The sequence below is a fragment of the Typha latifolia genome, chromosome 4 (genome assembly GCF_019914945.1).
Source record: "Typha latifolia isolate L0001 chromosome 4, TyphaL0001v2, whole genome shotgun sequence".
Lineage (NCBI taxonomy): Eukaryota > Viridiplantae > Streptophyta > Magnoliopsida > Poales > Typhaceae > Typha > Typha latifolia.
The window spans coordinates 1,644,507-1,663,669 of record NC_133089.1 but is presented as its reverse complement, the minus strand read 5'-3'; the positions used below and the strand labels follow the sequence as shown (position 1 = coordinate 1,663,669).

Sequence of the window (19,163 nt, the reverse complement as noted above, 5' to 3'; positions counted from 1 at the left end):
TGACTTACTTTATTTTCTCTTCTAGAGAGATATCAACACCTTCCAGCTTTTTATACATATTTATTTCACCATTAATTATCTATTTTTACTAAACACTAAAATAAATCATGACTACTAACTATTATTTTTACCTTTATTTTTTCTTCCAGTTCTTATCAATCAAACACACTATTACTGGTCAGAGAAGGTAACATATTATAATTATACCTGGTTAGTTTGGTTAGATCTTTATAACAATTTTGAGCTCCAACGACAAGAAGAATTAATAGGCCCAACTATTTATTCGAGGCCCGCACGCCTCTCCGCAACAAACGCGACGGCTTTCATCGCACGTGTTCAAGTACTTCGGCTATCAATTAGCTTTTGTATGTTTCTTTTGGCATGCGGTTGAAATGAACCCGTTTTATTTGATCCGATAAGCATCCATTAGAATTTACAACCCCCGAAGTTTGTCTCCCTCTCCTCCACTTTCAAAACCCTAAACTGCAACTCCTCCAACGGAACAACTATCCTATCCTGCTCTCAAAACTGTAAGTATCTATTCGCATACATTTTAACTGTCGCGATCGCATCTTTGCCAAATATATGTCGATAATTAGAGGTAAATTAGCACTTAGGTTGAATTTGATTGATAATGTTAGATGATTTTTGTGTTTTTGCAGCAGGTAAAAGATGAATAAAGATAAGATTTTTAAGTTGGCGAAGGGGTTTAGGGGAAGGGCGAAGAATTGCATAAGAATAGCGCGGGAGAGGGTGGAGAAAGCGTTGCAGTATTCTTACAGGGATCGCCGCAACAAGAAGAGGGATATGAGATCTCTCTGGATCGAGCGCATCAATGCTGGCACTCGGCTGCACGGGGTACGTTTGTGGCATTATTAGTTTAAAGTTGAAGAATCACAAATAAAAAATGTTTATTTTTTGTTACTGAGAGTGAAGTAGAGGAGGTGTGATTGTTAATTAGATTGATTGCCAAAGCTATGAGATACACCTATGGAACACTTAATGTAGTTACAAGATCCTTCCTTTTTATTGCTGTCCGCATGGAAATACTATTTCAACCCTGGTTCATTTATTTGCACACTATTGAGTAAAGTAGAAGTCTTTGAGTGTAAGTAGATCTATTGAAGCCACTATATTTAGTCGTATTAAATCTACAATAATGGCAGTGTGAGAAGCGAGATGATAGACTGCTAACTTAAGCAATTTTAGATGTAAAGAAAAATGAAAGAAATGTCCTTTGGAAAATTGAAAAGTACTTCTTATATGGATCATACATGAAACTTCTGTGAGATTATAACAATGTTCACATAATGCCTATATTGTTCATAATCATTCTATCTTTACTTTGAGTAATGAGAAATTCATCCGTAACATGTAGATCATATATGTCTGCATCTACTGTGAAGGTGTTATTGCATTGCCCATCCATGTAACATGGGAAATTCTAGAAAAGTGGTTTTGATTAACATTCATACTTCTTATTCATTCAGGTGAATTATGGCAATTTTATGCATGGATTGATGAAGGAGAACATCCAGCTGAACAGGAAGGTGCTGTCAGAGCTGTCAATGCATGAGCCATATAGCTTCAAGGCACTTGTAGATATTTCTCATAATGCATTTCCTGGAAATAAGGCCCTCAAGAAAGAAGGCTTATCAATTGTTGTGTGAAAAACCCTTTGTTCTCCATGTTGTTCTGTTGGTTGTGAACTTGCGATTTCTTCCAATGTCAACTAAATCTAAAATACTGCTCTAATAAACATAATAAATATTATTTAGTTTTATTGCATACCTTTGTGTAATTGTGTGTAATTTTAGTTGAGCATTCATGTAGTCTTGTAGTAGAGTTCTTATTCTTTGTTATTCCACCTGGTAAGTATCTTGCTAGTTAGATAAGATTGCCCAATGTGTAACAGAAATTCTTTTGTCCATGTTCTGATTGATAAAAAGTTAAAGAGGGAGCTTCAAAACTTTCAACAGGCAAAGAAATATCAGTTGCTTTTTTTCTTTTTCCATACCTCATATCACCATTTGAGTAGAACTGATGGGTTGGTTAGCTGCATTGCTTCTAATTATGTCAATTAAGCAAGCATTACTTCATTCCAGAATTTGATGGCCAAAGTTAGAGAGGGAGCTTCAAAACTTTTAACAGGCAAAGAAATATCACTTGCTTGCTTTTCTATTTTCCATACCTCATATCACCATTTGAGTAGAACTGATGGGTTGGTTAGCTGCATTGCTTTTGACTATGTCAATTAAGCAAGCATTACTTCATTCTGGAATTTGATGGCCAAAGTTCCATCATGCCCACAAATTACAGATCTCCTAGACAAACAAATCAGCTGACTGCCTCCTGTTGTCGACACAACTCAACTGGAATCAACTTCAGATGTTAGTTTGTGTTGCTGCGAAATGCATGTTCAAGTAGGGTGACAATTATATCAATTAATCGTCTAGATATCTCATAGCAAAATAGTTAATCATCTCACATGTCTTCTTGAAATTACAGACAGATTATGTGTAGTAACTTACTATCCCTGCTGCCATTTTTCTAATCTTCATTATGTGTGTTCTAACCTCAAAGTGGCTTAAATGCAATTCACATTTTTATTGTCATTCCCATTACTTATTTACTTTGCACTAGAAGTTATAATGAAATACAAGAATTAAACAGTACTTCAAGTAGTAGTTGTTGATCTTCTAAGTTGTTGCATTTATTAGTTGGAAGGTGTACTAATTATTTCTGCAGAGATTAGAGTCATTAGACAACTATGTAGAGCAAAGTCTTCCCCGTGGTCTTTCCTTAAAGTCCAGCCATGCAAATGTTAATCACCTGCAGCAAGGTACTGAGAAACTTTCCTTTTTATCAATATGCAAGTACTAGAATTTTGTTACTCCAACATGTATTCTGTTGGAGTAACTTACAGCAAAGTCTTTTGTTTTATTGGTTTTATACTGAGAAACTTATTTATTAGTTCTGTAATGTATTCTGTTACTCCAACATGTTTTCACATGACATGCTATAGATAATTCTCTTCGTTTCTGAAGCTTATTTTCTATGCATTAGTGTTGAGCTGGATATCAGGGTCTTAGAATAGTCAAGGCCATCACATGGAGCGATTTAACAACCAATCCTAGAACTGACACCCCTGACAAGCACTAATCCTGTTCTCATACAAATAATTCTTAACTAAAGACACCTGTTAGTACATAAACTAGTATTAATTAATTCATGTCAAACATGTCCTTTGTTGTAATGTTGAGCTTGTATCATGGGAACTTGGATGTGGAATCGATTAATCTTAGATATTTTATAGGGGGAGAGATGGTCTGCTGCGAAAATTCAACAAATTAGAGCTGAAAAATGTTTTCTTGCAGGATTATACATACTGATGGTAGAATATATTGATGACAAGATGCAATATATGTCCTTTATTGTCCTTTTATGACAAAATGTACAGCTAACCTCCACTCTTAAGGTCAGTGTGGCAATTTTATTCAAGCACTAAACAGTTGGCATGCTCATTAATATGCAATGCTGGCTATATGTTAGATCAGAGAATTTGGAATCGAATCTGATTTTTTTTTTCATGTGTTATTCATGGTCAATTCCGATATATACTAGAGAAATTAATAACTATATGATGTGAGTTATATGTATCAGTTACATATTTTGGTAATGAATTATACAAGTTGGTCTTGGATTTTGCCCTTGTACATGGGTGACTAAATAATAGGCAAAGCATGATCATGAACAATTGGAGCAATTTCTTGGGTGACTAGAGTTTTCTATTATTCAAGGGTAAAGATTTAATTTGATTGTAGTTACCATTACACTCCTATGCACATGTAAAGAACTAACTAGTGATCAACAATACTACGAGAATTCATACCGCCGTATACCTTGCGTTATTTTAACACCATTTTTTTAAATGAGTAAATTGCAGTATTGTTCTGTGTCAATACGCATATTGTTCCATGCTAGGCTATGTATGGTCCAATCTCAATTAAGTATGACCAAAGAAATCATGCTGTAGATAGTATGTGGAAAAGTGTTCATGTGCTATGTGTAAAAAAGAAAAGGCACCAACTCATGCACATGTGAATATTCTGGTGATAAATTACTTGTATGAGAGGAGGACTACAAACCAATGTTACTTGAATTAATGTTTTATATGATTGAATAGTTCTGCATAACAGCATAAGTATTATCTATTCAACAACTAAATTATTACAAGATGATTAGTTGGTAAAATTATGAAGATACATCTCGATTAGTTTCTTTAAACTAAACCTACTTGTGCTAAACTGGAGTTTTTTTTAAGTCTAAGCCACCTGCTTTCTTCTCTTTGCCCATTGTTTTTCTGAACCAATCTCCCTCCAATTTGGATTGGTTTTGTGTCAGATACAATGACGACTACCAAATCATTTGTAGTAGGTTTAAAAAGCCAGCGTTCCTGCAGTCAAAATTTAACTTTTTGGTAAAGATTATATGTTATTATTATTTGATTCTCGAAAGCTTGGTTAGCTACTTGGCTGAAATGAAATATCTATTTACCAACAACAAACGGACAAATAAAAATAAAAATTCTATAGTTCCCTTCCATATGTATGCAGAGTTCCTGCAGTCAGGGTTGTAGAGGATCTGCTTCACCCTTTCTGGGCACGTTGACGTTCACAAGTCAAGCTAATCAAAATCATAAACATAAATTTCGATTTATTGGTAGTTCTATTTTCACTAGTTTACCAACCCAAAGTTTCCTTCAAAATAAACTTTATGCTATCAATTAGAGAAATGAGAACTTAATAGTATTCCATTAAATACTGAAGTTAGATCGCTGGAATTTGAACTATTGAGAACTTTTATATCATATGATGATATGAGCCCTTTTAACCAATATAGTATTATATTAAAAATTAATTGGCTTTAATTAGCAAGTGAACACATCAGTGCATCCAAGAGGTTGACTTGGCAAATCCCATACAAATATATATTATGAGAATAGCCACCAACTGCACACTATATTTTATGCATATGAGAGGTTCTAAAAGCTACTAAAATTTTAAATATATTGCGTTTGGTCACAAGGACTGTGATATTAACATATATCAAAATTGATGGGAAGCATGCGAATAAATAAAGTTGGGTTTGAATTAACCAACAAATATATAATTTAAAGGGAAAATGACGAATATATGATTACGACAACTTTTTATTTGTTTATTTTATTTATTGAGAAGAAATGTGGGGGTGGGGAGACCCAAATAAGATCACAACTCTTTACAAGGGTATTATTGTCATTTTCTAATTAAAAAAATGTTAATATCGTTCTCTCCCGCCGGAAGAACGCCATAAAAGGCAAGAGAGCTGATCCAGATTTCAAAAATCCTCTTAGTAGCTTTCGAGAGCTCTCTCTCTCTCTCTCTCTAGAGTTGAGGAGGTTCGGATGAGGGGATCATCGACGCACGAGCGCCGATGGGCACCGGACGCCGTTCCGGTCGAATCGCCGATGAGCTCGGGGAGGAACTCCTCCGACGGAGCCGAGGAGTTCGTGGAGGTGACGATCGACCTCCAGGATGATGACACGATCGTCCTCCGCAGCGTCGAGCCGGCGATCGGATCAGAGGCGGCCGGATCGGCGCCGATGAGAGCACCGTCCATTCGCCGGAGTTCCTCCCACCGCCTCCTCCAGCTCTCCCAGGAGCTCAAGAGCGAGGCTGTGGCGCGGGCAAAGCAGCTCACGTACGACCTCAGGGCGGAGCTCCGGCGGTTCTCGTGGAGCCATGGCCGACGAAGCGTGCGACTAGGGTCCGCCACCGCCGCCGCCGCCGGATCGGGAGATGCCGGCGGGTCCGGGTCAGAACCCGGATCCGGGATGGAGTCTGCGCTCGCCGCCCGAGCGGCGAGGAGGCGAAAAGCACAGCTCGATAGGACGAAATCGGCAGCGCACAAGGCGCTTCGAGGGCTTCGATTCATCAATAGAAGCAAGGCGAACTCATGGAACGATGTCCAGTTCAACTTCGATAAGCTCGCGCAAAATGGATATCTTTCCCGCTCTGATTTCGCCCAATGCATAGGTTTTCTTTTATTTTATATCGCTTCTTGATCCATTTGATCTTTCTATTTGATGGTATCCTTATTTTGAAATTTGGATATAGGGATGACGGAATCGAAGGAGTTCGCACTCGAACTGTTCGATACTTTATGCAGGAGGAGGAGGATGAAGGTGGAGAAGATAACCAAAGAGGAGCTACACGAGATATGGTCTCAGATCAACGATCAGAGCTTCGATTCCCGCCTCCAGATCTTCTTTGACATGTACAGAGAAATAACTAATCCAGGAATAGGGAATCTAATTACGTACTACAAAATTAATTTTTGTGTGCATTAATTAATTCGTTAATCTTTGTGCTTCGTGGTCTGACAGGGTGGACAAGAACGCAGATGGCCGTGTCACAGAGGAGGAAGTTAAAGAGGTATGCGAGCGGGAATTCTTTTTCTTTTCCGTATTAAAGTCACTCGGTTTGCAATTTATCATTTTATTCCTAGTCTCAGTAATTTAGATTCCAAACCTTCTTTTTATTCTTGTTGCAAACATTTGAATTAGATGATAGAGCTCTCAGTTCGTGGTAAGAAAATTTTAGTGTTTATCCTAATGAAGCATTACAAATTCTATCCTATAGCGAGTTGGTGAGCGAAACCGACGATACCAGAACCACCAAACTCCACTCCTGGGTGGCATTGGTTCGTTTGTCAGAAAACAATTCCACATATGATGTTACCAATATGCCCCCACTTTGAATCCATATATATATAAGTAGTACGTCACTGTGCCAGGGCATTTGGGTCATGTTTGCTAATGATTTGATACGTTCAATGAAGGCTCAGATCCTTTTTTAGCTCGTTAGGCATCGAGTAATGTTATACTATTCCACGAATTGTCCAATAATGATTGGGACTTTTGGCTTGTTGGTTAACTCGTGATGTTAACTGTCCGTTTTTCTTTTCTTCTTATTGAAGATAATAATGTTGAGTGCGTCAGCCAATAAATTATCGAGACTAAAAGAGCAAGGAGAGGAATACGCAGCTCTTATCATGGAGGAGCTTGATCCCGAAAAACTCGGCTACATCGAGGTATGGATAGATACCTCTCTCTTTTGGTTACTTGTGCGCGTTATAGACATCACCGATAAAAATATTCGCTTCTGTGTATTAAAGTATAGCCCACGATCATGCCTGCGCGTCTCATTTAAATAAAACTAGATTATTATTCTAAGTCATACCTTCCTCATCATTGACTTTGTTTTTAGCCATTTCTCTTACATAGATGGAAATGCTTTCGTTACATAAACATACTCATTATTGAACACGACTGTTCTTGTCTGGTCTCGAGTTATGTGTTGTCTTAATAGCACTTGGCTTACGTAATAAGCTAAACCACCCCCCACCCAACACACTATCTAACAACAGTTACATGGACTTAATCAGTTTATCTTCTCCCATCACTACAGTGATAGAGCTGAGAGCAATAGCTGTTTAACATGATAAAAGTTTTTCTATATACATGAAGGTATTTTCAACTTTTTATATTGCTGGTGATATATATTTTAGCTTAAAATGATTAAATAATAATATGTTCAGGGATATTTGGAGAAATAAATTTAGAAAAGTATCACGCATATTTGGACTTCTGAAAGATGTACTCTCAAAAGAAATCCTTATAGCTAATAGTTCTGTTTACTTCCTGTTTTAAATTCTGAAGAGAGTACTGTATCCATTTGCAATGGCAGCTGTGGCAATTAGAAACTTTACTGTTGCAAAAGGACACGTACGTAAACTACAGCCAAGCGCTAAGCTACACGAGCCAGGCACTTAGCCAGAACTTGGTTGGGCTAAGGAGGAGGAGCCCAATTCGAAAGCTGAGCACCAAGTTGGGTTACTACCTGGAGGAGAACTGGAGGCGCATATGGGTGATGACGCTTTGGATAGCGGTGATGGTCGGGCTATTCACATGGAAGTTTATCCAGTACCGGCATAGGTACGCTTTCCAGGTCATGGGTTACTGCCTCACCACCGCAAAGGGTGGTGCGGAGACGCTGAAGTTTAACATGGCTCTTATTCTACTCCCTGTGTGCCGGAATACCATAACTTGGCTGCGGTCTACTCGGGTCTCACGCGTTTTGCCTTTCGATGATAACATCAACTTCCACAAGGTAGTCTTCTTCTGATTACTTGATATTAGTCGCTTACTTGTGGCACGTGGGCTTGAGGCATATAAGAAGAGCAGATCCTCTGCCAACCTGATTGCAGGAATCCCTGCAGTCGAATACCTTGCAGTCTATGATTGGCTGTCAAATCAACTTTATTGATTTAACTCCTGGTATTCCAACTGTTTTACTGTTTAATTCGAGCTATAAATTCTTCGGTTGGCCGACTCAAACCATTTCTTAGACTGCAGAAATATCTGCTCTCTGTGAAATCCAACCAAATGTGAGTCTGACTGGGTAATTACCGATTCTTGTCCTGTGCATTACGTATTTGCTAAAATGTATCTAGGGTTTTAAAATGTGTAGAGAGTTGTTAAGTTCGTTCATGGTAGTAATTGCTGCAACTCAAATGAGTTGATCAGGATTGGACTTTTCCAACTTTGACATAAGTAAACACACGGTAACCTTCCAACATTAAGGCAAACAACTTTTTTTGCAGAACATATGTCGACCATCAGAGCGCACAGATCCGTTAAATGAGAAAGTTGTTCTATCCCTGACATGGTAGGTTAGCCAATCTAGTCTCACTTTTGTATGAAGACTTCTACCGGCAGTTTGCCAATAATCCAAGATCATCTTTACTGAATTTCATCAACATGTCCTTAGAATGCAAAGTTACATTGGAAGTCTAATATTCAGAACAACTGTTTTACTTGCAAATCAGAATTAACATAAGCAAACTCTTGATTATGTTGTGATGGCAGACCATAGCGGCAGCTGTTGTGGTCGGTGTGATCCTTCATGTAGGGAACCACATCACCTGTGACTTCCCTCGCCTTATATCAGCATCAGATGAGATGTATGCTCCCTTACGCAGTTTCTTTGGTGAAACGAAGCCTACTTACATGAAACTAGTCCGAGGCGTAGAGGGTGTTACTGGGATCCTCATGCTGCTCTTCATGCTGGTGGCATTCACTCTTGCAACTAGATGGTTTCGACGTAGCCTTGTGAAATTTCCAAAGCCTTTCGACAGGTTGACCGGGTTCAATGCATTTTGGTACTCCCACCATTTGTTCGTCCTCGTCTACATACTGCTAATCATTCATGGCCAGTTCCTCTACCTCATTCACCATTGGTACCACAAAACAGTAAGATAACGTTCGCTTCCCTCTGTAACTTACTATTCTAAATCTTCGAGTCTGTTAAGATGTTTAGAACATTCACATTATACTGTTTCATGTTGCAGACATGGATGTATCTTGCTGTTCCTGTTTGTCTTTATACAGGGGAGAGGGTCCTAAGAGCCCTTAGGTCTGGCTATTATTCCGTTCGACTGCTGAAGGTAAATCCAAGACATTAGAAAACTTTAGTCCAAATTATACATATCAAGTTTATTCAAATCATAGGCTATTTATGCAGGTCGCCATATATCCCGGTAATGTTCTAACACTGCAAATGTCAAAGCCTTCGGCATTCCGTTACAAGAGTGGACAGTATATGTTTGTGCAATGTTCTGCAGTTTCACCCTTTGAATGGTACTTCTTGAGATACCCATTTTTCTCTGATAATTATTTTGAAGAATTCAATAGACATGATAAACATTATTGCCTCGTGTATTATGGTACCTGTAAATTAGTTGTGATTCATGCACATTTAGTTGGTTGTGCACTGTTTATATCAAGTAAGTTATGTAGCTCTTCAGCATATTTATGTAAGTTGCCAATATTCCATGTGAATGTTTGGTTATGTCCTACAGGCATCCTTTCTCAATAACTTCAGCTCCTGGAGATGACTATCTAAGTATCCACATCCGCCAACTTGGCGACTGGACAAGCGAGCTCAAGCGAGTCTTTGCAGAGGCCTGTGAACTACCAGTTGGTGGGAAAAGTGGCCTCCTTAGAGCAGATGAGACCACCAAAAAAAGGTATGCATTCTAGGCTAGTATCGAGTAAATCAGAATCATACATTGGTTTTTTTTATATAATAATCTTGTTGCTACACCTATAAGACTGACATAATCCAATGTTTCAAAACTTGAGAACTTGACTCATGTCAAAGTTCGACTGTAGAGCATACTTAAAAGACTCAATTGAGTGTTACTTTTGTGTTTCAAACTTGAAAACTTTATACCATTTTTCCCTATAGCTTACTCAACTTCAAATCTTATTTACTGATGACTCAGCCAAGTTTATATTGACTTGACGAGATTATTAAATGTGCTTGTCCAACTATGAAAAAGTTATAAATATGCCACTCTTGATTTTCTTTTTCTTCTTTCTCCTAATCTTGTGCTTTATGCAAAAAAAATTCTAAGAACAGCTTACCGAAGCTCTTGATTGATGGGCCATATGGTGCTCCGGCTCAGGATTACAAGAAGTATGACATTCTACTACTTGTTGGGCTAGGAATTGGGGCAACACCTTTTATCAGTATCCTGAAAGATCTTATAATCAACATTGTGAAAATGGAGGAGGAAGATGTGAGTATTTCTTTCTTCCATTGTCCAGAAAGTTCTCCTTTTAGCTATTCTTCTTCTTAAGTTTTAATAAAATAGACTCATGAACCAGTTGGCTGAATTGCTACGTTGTTTCTAGGATGCTTTCTCAGATCTTTACCCACCAATAGGTCGGAATGGTGGACACGTTGATTTGGCCACGCTTATGAAGATCACCTCAAGACCAAGGAAACTTCTGAAGACAACTAATGCATATTTCTACTGGGTGACACGTGAACAAGGCTCCTTCGATTGGTTTAAAGGAGTTATGAATGAGGTTGCTGAATTAGATCAAAGGGTGAGCCACCTATGTTATGGTTCATATTTGTTTTCTGTAGTTCTTTTAATAGAATCCTCCACTAACCAGAAATCTAATTATGAATAGCATATCATTGAGATGCACAACTATCTTACGAGTGTGTATGAAGAAGGGGATGCTCGGTCTGCACTTATCACCATGGTTCAAGCTCTCAACCACGCAAAGAATGGTGTAGATATAGTCTCTGGGACCAGGGTAAATTCTTGTTTTATACTTCAAGTTTATCGCATTGCTATATTTGATAGACATATTAGTTTGTTCTCATCAGTATACTTCTTACAATCCTATTCAATTGTTAACTAGCATGTCCCTTTATTTTGAAAGCCTCCACACTGAACAATTTTCACATTCTAAGAGTTGTTCTATTAGTACCTAGTCGGGATTTCTTTCGAGATGTCCAGTGCACTTTAAAATTGTCTAACATGGTAGGTCCTCCATGAGGCGTTTGCACTAAATAGCTAAATTTTGGTAATAACAAGATTGAGCTCTTAAAAACTAAGCGTGCTTATTTTTTATACTAGATACACAATTTTATATACTAGAGTATGCACAATTTACATAAGAGGTGCACCTAAAAAGCCAATCTTACTATTTTGAAAATCTAAAGGCTTTTTGGTGCAGATATCTCGTCCTCCATCATTTAGGTAAGTGATCTGAGCTCTTTATAGGCCTATTCTGTAAGCTCTATGAAGGTCAGGTTGTACTTTGCTTGGATCCTCTCCAATGTTTGAGAGGTCTAATGGAAGTATGACAAAAACCTACTGCTGATTGCCTAATGCTTCGGAAAGGTATCATTATGGATTACCACTAGATTTCTCCAGAAATGGAGATCTAGGTCCTTCATTTTCTTTAGTGTGCACTAAACATGCACTATGGGCGAAGGGTCTATCATAATAGAGAGTTATAATTTTGTATTGGGGTGTCTTAATGGAAATATCACTTGAGAGCATGTTAATATCATCATAACTAACTCACAGGAACGTCTACATTTTGCTATACTATTTTGCAGGTACGCACACATTTTGCAAGGCCTAATTGGAAGAAAGTTTTCTCCAAAATATGCTCTAAACACCCATATACAAAGATTGGTTAGTCTTGTTCGCTCTCTCCAGATTTTGTATTGATAGCATGCACTGGAGCGCCTCCTTAATCATTATTGATATTTCCCTTGCCTGATCCTGACTAGCAACTTTGTTTTGGTGGTGTGCAGGAGTATTCTACTGTGGAACTCCAGTTTTAGCACAAGAACTAAGCAAGCATTGCCATGAGTTCAGTCAGAGAGGCACCACAAAGTTTGAATTCCACAAGGAACACTTCTGAAAACAATGCACATACTATCGGGGAAAAGATCAGGTGTTCAGACGTCGTACTCATACTTCATTTGTTTACTACCATACACTTTGTCTTAATATACAGTCAGAAAAGAAGAGAAGAAGAAAGGAAGAAAAAGAAAAAGAAAAGGATACAATCAGCCAGGATCAAGAGCGAAGCAAAGCACCATTCACAAGGATGAGGCCATATCCTTATCTATTTGTTGCCAGATAGTGGTGATTAGTAAGGGAGTGCAGTAATCCATGTTAGCCATGATTATCTATCCTAATTATGTTTTAAGCAAGTAATACCCGACTACCTCAGAATGCATGGCAAAATGCTACTTAAGGCTAGGATGTTTCTAGATGTTCATAGGGTTAATGTCATAATTCCTGAAAATGGTGGATATTGCTTTCTTTGCAAAGATAGGAGATCCTAGAGGTCAATACTATTTTCGGATGCATTCACGAAGCATTTAAAGTTTCAAATAGCAGTCAACCTCGGGAGTTGACATATTCTTTTTTCTTTCATTAGGAGTTGAGATAGAACTTAGCTATTGTATATGTGATTCAACTTAGCTAAGCATGGAAAAGTAGATAGATAAAGGTTGTTCTATTGTACATGCACAGATTTTTTATGATTGGAAATCAGTTGTAAAGAAACGTAATTCGTGAGCAGTTTGTAGCTCCGTTTATTTCACAGATAAGGGTGATAAATTTCGTGCAATTTAGTTTGTGGCAATCCAACAATTACGTTAAAGAATAAAAGTTCTTGAACTGATTTGACACACAATTTCCAGATTACCAAATTCTTCAAACCGGGGCTACAGAGGATCTAGCCTGTTATGCTACCTTCATCTCATCTCTTAGCTCTCAAGTCTTATCAGAATGCTTTGGTAAAATTTATTATCCAATTTGTCTTTTATTGCAAAGCTTGCAGCAAAACAGAGACAGCATATTGAGTCAATTATTGTGATCCACTTAGTCAAGGTGATCTTTTCCAAATCTATATATTTTTTTCAGTACTATAACGAAGACAGCAGGTTAGAATTGAACAAAGCCTAGTCAAGAGTCTCATATGCCCCTCACAATTGAATGATTAAACGTGTAAAATGGGCAGAGAACTCTCTTTCCACCCCTTACTGCAGGAACTTCCTGCATCCTGGTGCTTGGTAATCCTTATTGGTGTAGAGCAGTTCAAGTGGAAAAACATTTAAAACCTACAAATATGAAAAATGATTCAGTCAGATCTCGTTGTATCATCATAAATAATGATATGCAAGAAAAGAAGAAGAAGAAGAAGAAGAAGAAGAAGAAGAAGAAGAAAAAGAACTTGCGAGATGCTCGACTGCAGCGAATTCCAGCACCCTAGCCTGCAAATGATCCACCTTTGCTACTAATTTCAACACAAAAGAACAGAGACCCAGACATTAAGTCTCTCTCTCGACGACAATCGACAGTATTGGAAACACTAAAACGGTCAATAAAACACAACCCCAACCCATTTAAAACACCATCGCCGACTTCCAACCTCCCCATCTCCACCCAAACCCGACTCCATGGCCGAGGAAGCCAAGGATCAAGCAAGACCCCTCTCCCATCCATCTCCATCCATCCACCCCACCGTCACTTCCGACGTGGAATCCCCCTCCACCCAATCCCTCCGCCGCCACCGCCACCGCCGCCGCCGCCGCTTCTGCTTGTGCTGTTGCGGCTGCTTCGTCACCACCGTCGTCCTCGTCGGCCTCACCTTCCTCATCCTCTCCCTCACCCTCTTCAAGGTCAAGGACCCCACCCTCACCACCAACTCCATCATCATCACCGGCTTCGCTGCCGAACTCAGCAACAACGTCAGCAACCGCCCCTTCTCGGCCAACGTCACCCTGCTCGCCGACATCTCCGTCAAGAACCCCAACGTCGCCTCCTTCCGGTTCCGCGACAGCGACACCGACTTCTACTTTCAGGGGGAGACGGTCGGGGTGGCGCACGTGCCGGAGGGGAGGGTCGGGGCGGATAGGACGGCCAGGATGAACGTATCGGTCGACGTGCTGTTCGATCGGGCGGCGGCGGAGCCGAACGTGACGGAAAGCTTCGTGTTCGGCGGGGACGTGGAGCTGACGAGCTACACGGATATATTTGGGAGGGTTAATGCGTTCGGGATCTATAAGAAGGATTTAGAGGTGGTGATGAATTGTAGTATTACGTTGGCGGTCTCGGTGTCTGCGGTGGTGACTAAGAACACGGCATGCGTGTCAACCGTCAAGTAGTATTAAATTGTTCAAGTACTCTTTAATAGCTCTATCTACAGGATCGTTAGGCCCGTGGGTCGTGAGCTCGATTGATATTTGATGAATAATTAATTTACTGGAGTATTATTAAATATTATATGTATATAGTTTGAGTCTGTCATCATCTATTTTTGACAGAATTGTTTAACAACTCGTCTAGCTTATGATTAATTAATTTACAAACAAAAATAAAAAGGCATCGCCGTTGCCGGGGATCGAACCCGGGTCACCCGCGTGACAGGCGGGAATACTCACCACTATACTACAACGACTTGACTGGTTATGTTTTCAAAATTATTTAATTCAATAAATATCTCTGATTTCATCAATTTCTCATTTTCTTCGGCTTCACCAGTGGCATGTATTCGTCACATCTATTGCATTCTCTGATACTAAGTACTCTGAAGCTTCTCCTCTACAACCTCCTAATGGCATATCAACTGCTGTTCCATTTTGAACAGCATACAGCATTCGTTGCACCACTAGCCATTTGCTACGTCTCCTTGTTTCCATTTGCACAGGCATGACGCCGTCCAGGAGATAACGGCAGGGGATCGATCCTTTACGAACAAAGGGTATAGTTCATACAACCTGGGTAGCTGTCAGAACCTCAGTGGTTCAGCGCGAATAGCGAGGCTCTTGATCCAACGGTCCCGGTCGCCCTTCATTGCTCGAGATCCCGTATAAAGCCGAACTTTTCTCTAGTTCTCCCCCCCGCAGCTTTAGATCCTACTGGTGTTCAAGAAACACTGAAACAGTAGTAAAAGCGGGGTTTTTCGGGTAGCGATGGCGGAGCACAAGGAGGAATCGGAGACGATGGCCGAGTCGTTGGTGGATAAGATCACGGAGAAGTTTCACGGTCACGGCTCGTCGTCGTCCCCCGACTCAGACGGCGAGAAGTCGGCGCCGGTTGCCTCGGTGATCCAGAACAAGATCTATCGACTCCTTGGCAGGGAGAAGCCTGTGCACGCTGTATTCGGCGGTGGCAAACGTAAGAATCGGCGCGCTAATCTTTTCGCCCTTAGTCTTTTTTCTGTTTTTATCGGATCGCGTCCGGTAGAAGTTTTAATAAATCTCTTCTTCTGATCTTAGGGTTTGCAATATTTCTTTAATCTCTTGGAGCCATTAGTCATCAATCCTTAGGTTTTTGAAATTATTTGGGGATTGTTTGCTAATTTTGGAATAAACTAGCACTTTTCTCCGTAATTTTGGTTTATGGGATCATCACATTTGCAGCTGCCGACGTCTTCTTATGGAGGAACAAGAAAATCTCGGCTGGAGTGGTCGGTGGGGCGACGGCCATCTGGGTGTTTTTCGAGTTGCTGGAGTACCATCTGCTCACATTGGTTTGCCATAGCCTTATAATCTCGTTGGCCATCTCGTTCCTCTGGTCCAATGCCACTACCTTCATTAACAAGTGGGCCCTTTCTTTTTCTAATTATGGTAATAGTTTGTAGTTATCTACACTCCATGATATCCTGATTTGATGTTTTTGTGTTGCTAGGTCTCCGCCTCACATTCCTGAGGTGAGCATTCCCGAGGATTTGACTGTCAATGTTGCCCGTTCCTTGAGTTACGAGATCAACAGGGGCTTTACCGTTTTGAGGGACATCGCATCTGGGCATGATTTGAAGAAGTTTCTTGGTGTATGCATCGATGCTTGAGTTTTTATGTTTCCTAGAATGTTGGTTTTATTGGGTTTGTTTCTGTTAGATTGGCTGATGTCTCGGTCTCAGGTTATTGCAGGGCTATGGGTTTTTTCTATTCTCGGGAGCTGCTGCAATTTTGTGACCCTATTTTACATTGGTATAGGATCCTCACTTCTTAGTTGATTTCTTGCCTATATTTTGCCTTGTACTCTATATTTAACCATCTGTTGCTTTGTGGAGACAGTATTTATTTTGCTGCACACTGTGCCTGTTGTGTATGAGAAGTACGCCGACAAAGTTGACTCCTTCGCTGAGAAGGCAACTGATGAATTCAAGAAACATTATGCTGTCTTGCATGCCAAGTATCTGTCTAAGATTCCAAGGGGGGCTTTGAAGAAGAAGTTCTAGGAGCGAAGGTATTCTCTTATTGTATCAGCTTTTGATAATTAATTACTAGGTCCTGTATCTAAGGATTGTTATCTCAGTATTTACCCTATGTTCTAAAAGAGTGCATCTCTAGGAATGTATGATTACTAATTGGATGGCTCTTGTAAGGTTAGTAGAATGATAATGTTAGGGACTTTTATCTTGGTGCAGTTTTGTTGTCTGACGTTACTTACGGTAATTAATTGCTTATTTAGAACATCTTGATTCTTCATTTGGTAATATTCTAGTTATCTGGATTAGTTAATGTTTCCATGTGAGATCTGGAAGCCAAACATATTCTCAGTAATGTGCATGAAGTAGAATTTGCTGAGCTAGGCATGAAGTGTAATCCTTTAGTGTTCATAACTGCAAGTTGGTGATTGTTACTTCAGAAAATAATTACTATTGTGACAATGGACAAAACCTTTGGTGATGAAATATATTCAAAGTGCTAATTTGTATAAACAGTCTTACTGAATGTATAAGAAATTAAGAACTTACTTCCCACAGTATACTGAAGTGACTTGAACTGTGAATCTTGGAGTTTGACCTTTCAAGACATGTTTATATTCTATGGAAAGTCTGTCACTGATGTTGTTTAATTTTTATTACTTTTTATCTCATTCAAAAGAATCGGATCTCTTTATTTCTTTGTTAGTTCATAAGAAACTAAAGTATTTCGTTCTTTTAGACTAAGATTTTAGGTTTGCAGCAACACCAATGGAAGCTTAAATAGGATTGAAGAGGACAATTGGATTGATAAGCCTGATGTTGGATATGGGATAAATAGTATGTTATTTTGTAAAAGTTCTTAGGCACAGAGATATGCTTACTAAAACTTGAGATGACATAGAGAATTGGTCAAGATGAGTGGGCTGAACAAGACTGCTTTGGAATACTCTGATAGATTCACTTGTTAGTTGGAAACATTAATAGCTGCCAACTGACTTCTTTTCAGATGGAAATTTTTACATTTTATGCCTCACTTTGAATATTGTAGTTAAACCCTAGTGGCCTAGTGGATGCTTGTTCACATCTTTTTTCATATTATAATAGACAATCTGTTACCTTAACAGACTAATGAATGGTTTTTTATTATGTTAGACCATGAAAATTTTATTGTCTGCAGCTATGTTTAAATGCTTGCGTTTGAAGATTAAGTTCTTGACAGTTGTGACTCCACCTATGGACTTACAATGCCGTAGTTTATGCTGATTTGATTATGCCTTGTCAAGCACAGTTGTGCAGAAGATGAAAATGGTTGATCTGCTTTGATCTAAAGTCTAGGCTTATGGGGCTTCTCTTGTTAATAGAACTGTATGCCAATTATATCGTTGTTCAAGAAAATAATAAAGGTAATGTTATTGTCCTGGGGCAACCGAGCCCGAATAATGAAAGAATAAAGGCTTAATTCTTGTTGATTGTTGTTGTGAATTGTGATGCTATTGTCTTGGGAGATCATGTGCTCCATTTGGAGGCCGGGGGTTCACCTCTCCTAGTGGCTTATAGTTAAACTGGAGGGCGATAATATCTTTAGCTTTCTTCTTTAAAAACATTCCTCAAACTAGTATTTGATCATATAGATGGTTTCAGATAATCAATTTTTAAAGAAGAGTAGCTATCGAAGCTGTCATCAAGTGTTGATACTTCATAAATTTATGCTTCTATGGAACTCTAAGGAAGAAAACTTCAAGGGATGATTTGGCTTATCCTTCTACCTGCTAATGGAGATATTTTTTGTTTCTACTGATATTGTTGCTGCTTGGTAAAGGGATGCAATTTATGGACCTCTCTGTAGGTTTATAATGCTGTACTCTTATCTAAATTTATTGCTTCATAAATTTACAGTTAAAGGCCAGCTTGATAAGCTTGTTTAGGTGTGTACAGGGGATGTGTTTATGTCATTCTTTTTGTGGGAAATGCTTGGTATTAGCTGGCCAATTTCCAAAACAGAAGGGTGTTTGATGATATGGATCCAGTTCCAGGCATTTTCTTCTCGAGGATGAGACTCTAGATCTTACTGGAAGTCAAGTAGGTATATGTTGTAGTATAATGTGCATGATGACATGATATAGAATATTTTATAGTACAAATATACCATAGTATATAGGATGTACATAGTAATATTGCATAGAGTAGCACCGTATGAACCAGCATAGTATAATGTACTATATAATAATGTAGCATAGAGTATACACTGTATAACTCAATACATACTCTATGGTATAACTGTACTATCATCATGCTCTATATTATTTATGAGATATGTTTTCTATACACTAAAGAATAGCTGAAATTTTTCAACAATAGAATTTTAGTATTAAAAGCAGAGAGATGACTGCATGAAGTTGAAGTTTGATGTTAGTATAAATGCACAACTAGATAGTTTACATAAAAAGCTTAATGTCCTTGTTTAAGCTAAATTGTGAATAAGATTCAATCTGAAATTTGTTTTACATAAAAAGCTTAA

The 19,163-nt window shown here is 38.9% G+C and overlaps 4 protein-coding genes and 1 non-coding gene across 11 annotated transcripts; 4 read left to right on the top strand and 1 right to left on the bottom strand.

The window, feature by feature from the left end:
- The first annotated feature begins 337 nt into the window (after positions 1-337).
- On the top strand, positions 338-1,788 carry LOC140786809 (uncharacterized). 2 transcript variants are annotated; one of them, XM_073135481.1, is made up of 3 exons: positions 338-530; positions 666-858; positions 1,491-1,788. In XM_073135481.1, exons 2-3 carry the CDS (start codon positions 673-675, stop codon positions 1,668-1,670), a joined length of 366 nt encoding a protein of 121 aa, XP_072991582.1. In that variant the 5' UTR covers positions 338-530; positions 666-672; the 3' UTR covers positions 1,671-1,788. The 2 variants fall into 2 exon arrangements, with proteins under 2 accessions (XP_072991582.1, XP_072991581.1); XM_073135480.1 differs by having other exon boundaries at positions 343-530; positions 663-858.
- Positions 1,789-5,381: 3,593 nt separating this feature from the next.
- On the top strand, positions 5,382-12,998 carry LOC140787658 (respiratory burst oxidase homolog protein A-like). The gene is made up of 14 exons (XM_073136700.1): positions 5,382-6,077; positions 6,159-6,318; positions 6,428-6,476; positions 7,021-7,134; positions 7,791-8,213; positions 8,972-9,355; positions 9,454-9,549; positions 9,627-9,742; positions 9,964-10,131; positions 10,527-10,686; positions 10,802-10,999; positions 11,087-11,215; positions 12,030-12,108; positions 12,231-12,998. Exons 1-14 carry the CDS (start codon positions 5,447-5,449, stop codon positions 12,338-12,340), a joined length of 2,817 nt encoding a protein of 938 aa, XP_072992801.1. The 5' UTR covers positions 5,382-5,446; the 3' UTR covers positions 12,341-12,998.
- A 591-nt stretch (positions 12,999-13,589) lies between these two features.
- Positions 13,590-14,710, top strand: LOC140785860 (late embryogenesis abundant protein At1g64065-like). The gene has a single exon (XM_073133939.1). It carries the CDS (start codon positions 13,890-13,892, stop codon positions 14,595-14,597), a length of 708 nt encoding a protein of 235 aa, XP_072990040.1. The 5' UTR covers positions 13,590-13,889; the 3' UTR covers positions 14,598-14,710.
- Positions 14,711-14,818: 108 nt separating this feature from the next.
- Positions 14,819-14,890, bottom strand: TRNAD-GUC (transfer RNA aspartic acid (anticodon GUC)). Its single transcript has one exon. It is a non-coding gene; the product is annotated as a tRNA-Asp (tRNA).
- Positions 14,891-15,216: 326 nt separating this feature from the next.
- On the top strand, positions 15,217-18,980 carry LOC140785859 (reticulon-like protein B3). 6 transcript variants are annotated; one of them, XM_073133933.1, is made up of 6 exons: positions 15,217-15,609; positions 15,855-16,035; positions 16,123-16,264; positions 16,355-16,424; positions 16,512-16,683; positions 18,581-18,980. In XM_073133933.1, exons 1-5 carry the CDS (start codon positions 15,405-15,407, stop codon positions 16,673-16,675), a joined length of 762 nt encoding a protein of 253 aa, XP_072990034.1. In that variant the 5' UTR covers positions 15,217-15,404; the 3' UTR covers positions 16,676-16,683; positions 18,581-18,980. The 6 variants fall into 6 exon arrangements, with proteins under 6 accessions (XP_072990034.1, XP_072990036.1, XP_072990039.1 ...); XM_073133935.1 differs by having other exon boundaries at positions 18,571-18,980; XM_073133938.1 differs by lacking the exon at positions 18,581-18,980 and adding an exon at positions 17,934-18,114.
- The last annotated feature ends 183 nt before the right edge of the window (positions 18,981-19,163 follow it).

Coding starts and splice junctions, on each gene's coding strand:
- LOC140786809 (XM_073135481.1), top strand. CDS start 673: ATGAATAAAGATAAGATTTTTAAGTTGGCGAAGGGGTTTAGGGGAAGG. Junction 859..1,490: donor CTGGCACTCGGCTGCACGGG/GTACGTTTGTGG, acceptor TTATTCATTCAG/GTGAATTATGGCAATTTTAT.
- LOC140787658 (XM_073136700.1), top strand. CDS start 5,447: ATGAGGGGATCATCGACGCACGAGCGCCGATGGGCACCGGACGCCGTT. Junction 6,078..6,158: donor TGATTTCGCCCAATGCATAG/GTTTTCTTTTAT, acceptor ATTTGGATATAG/GGATGACGGAATCGAAGGAG. Junction 6,319..6,427: donor CTCCAGATCTTCTTTGACAT/GTACAGAGAAAT, acceptor GTGGTCTGACAG/GGTGGACAAGAACGCAGATG.
- LOC140785860 (XM_073133939.1), top strand. CDS start 13,890: ATGGCCGAGGAAGCCAAGGATCAAGCAAGACCCCTCTCCCATCCATCT.
- LOC140785859 (XM_073133933.1), top strand. CDS start 15,405: ATGGCGGAGCACAAGGAGGAATCGGAGACGATGGCCGAGTCGTTGGTG. Junction 16,265..16,354: donor ATTTGAAGAAGTTTCTTGGT/GTATGCATCGAT, acceptor TCTCGGTCTCAG/GTTATTGCAGGGCTATGGGT. Junction 16,425..16,511: donor TGTGACCCTATTTTACATTG/GTATAGGATCCT, acceptor TTGTGGAGACAG/TATTTATTTTGCTGCACACT.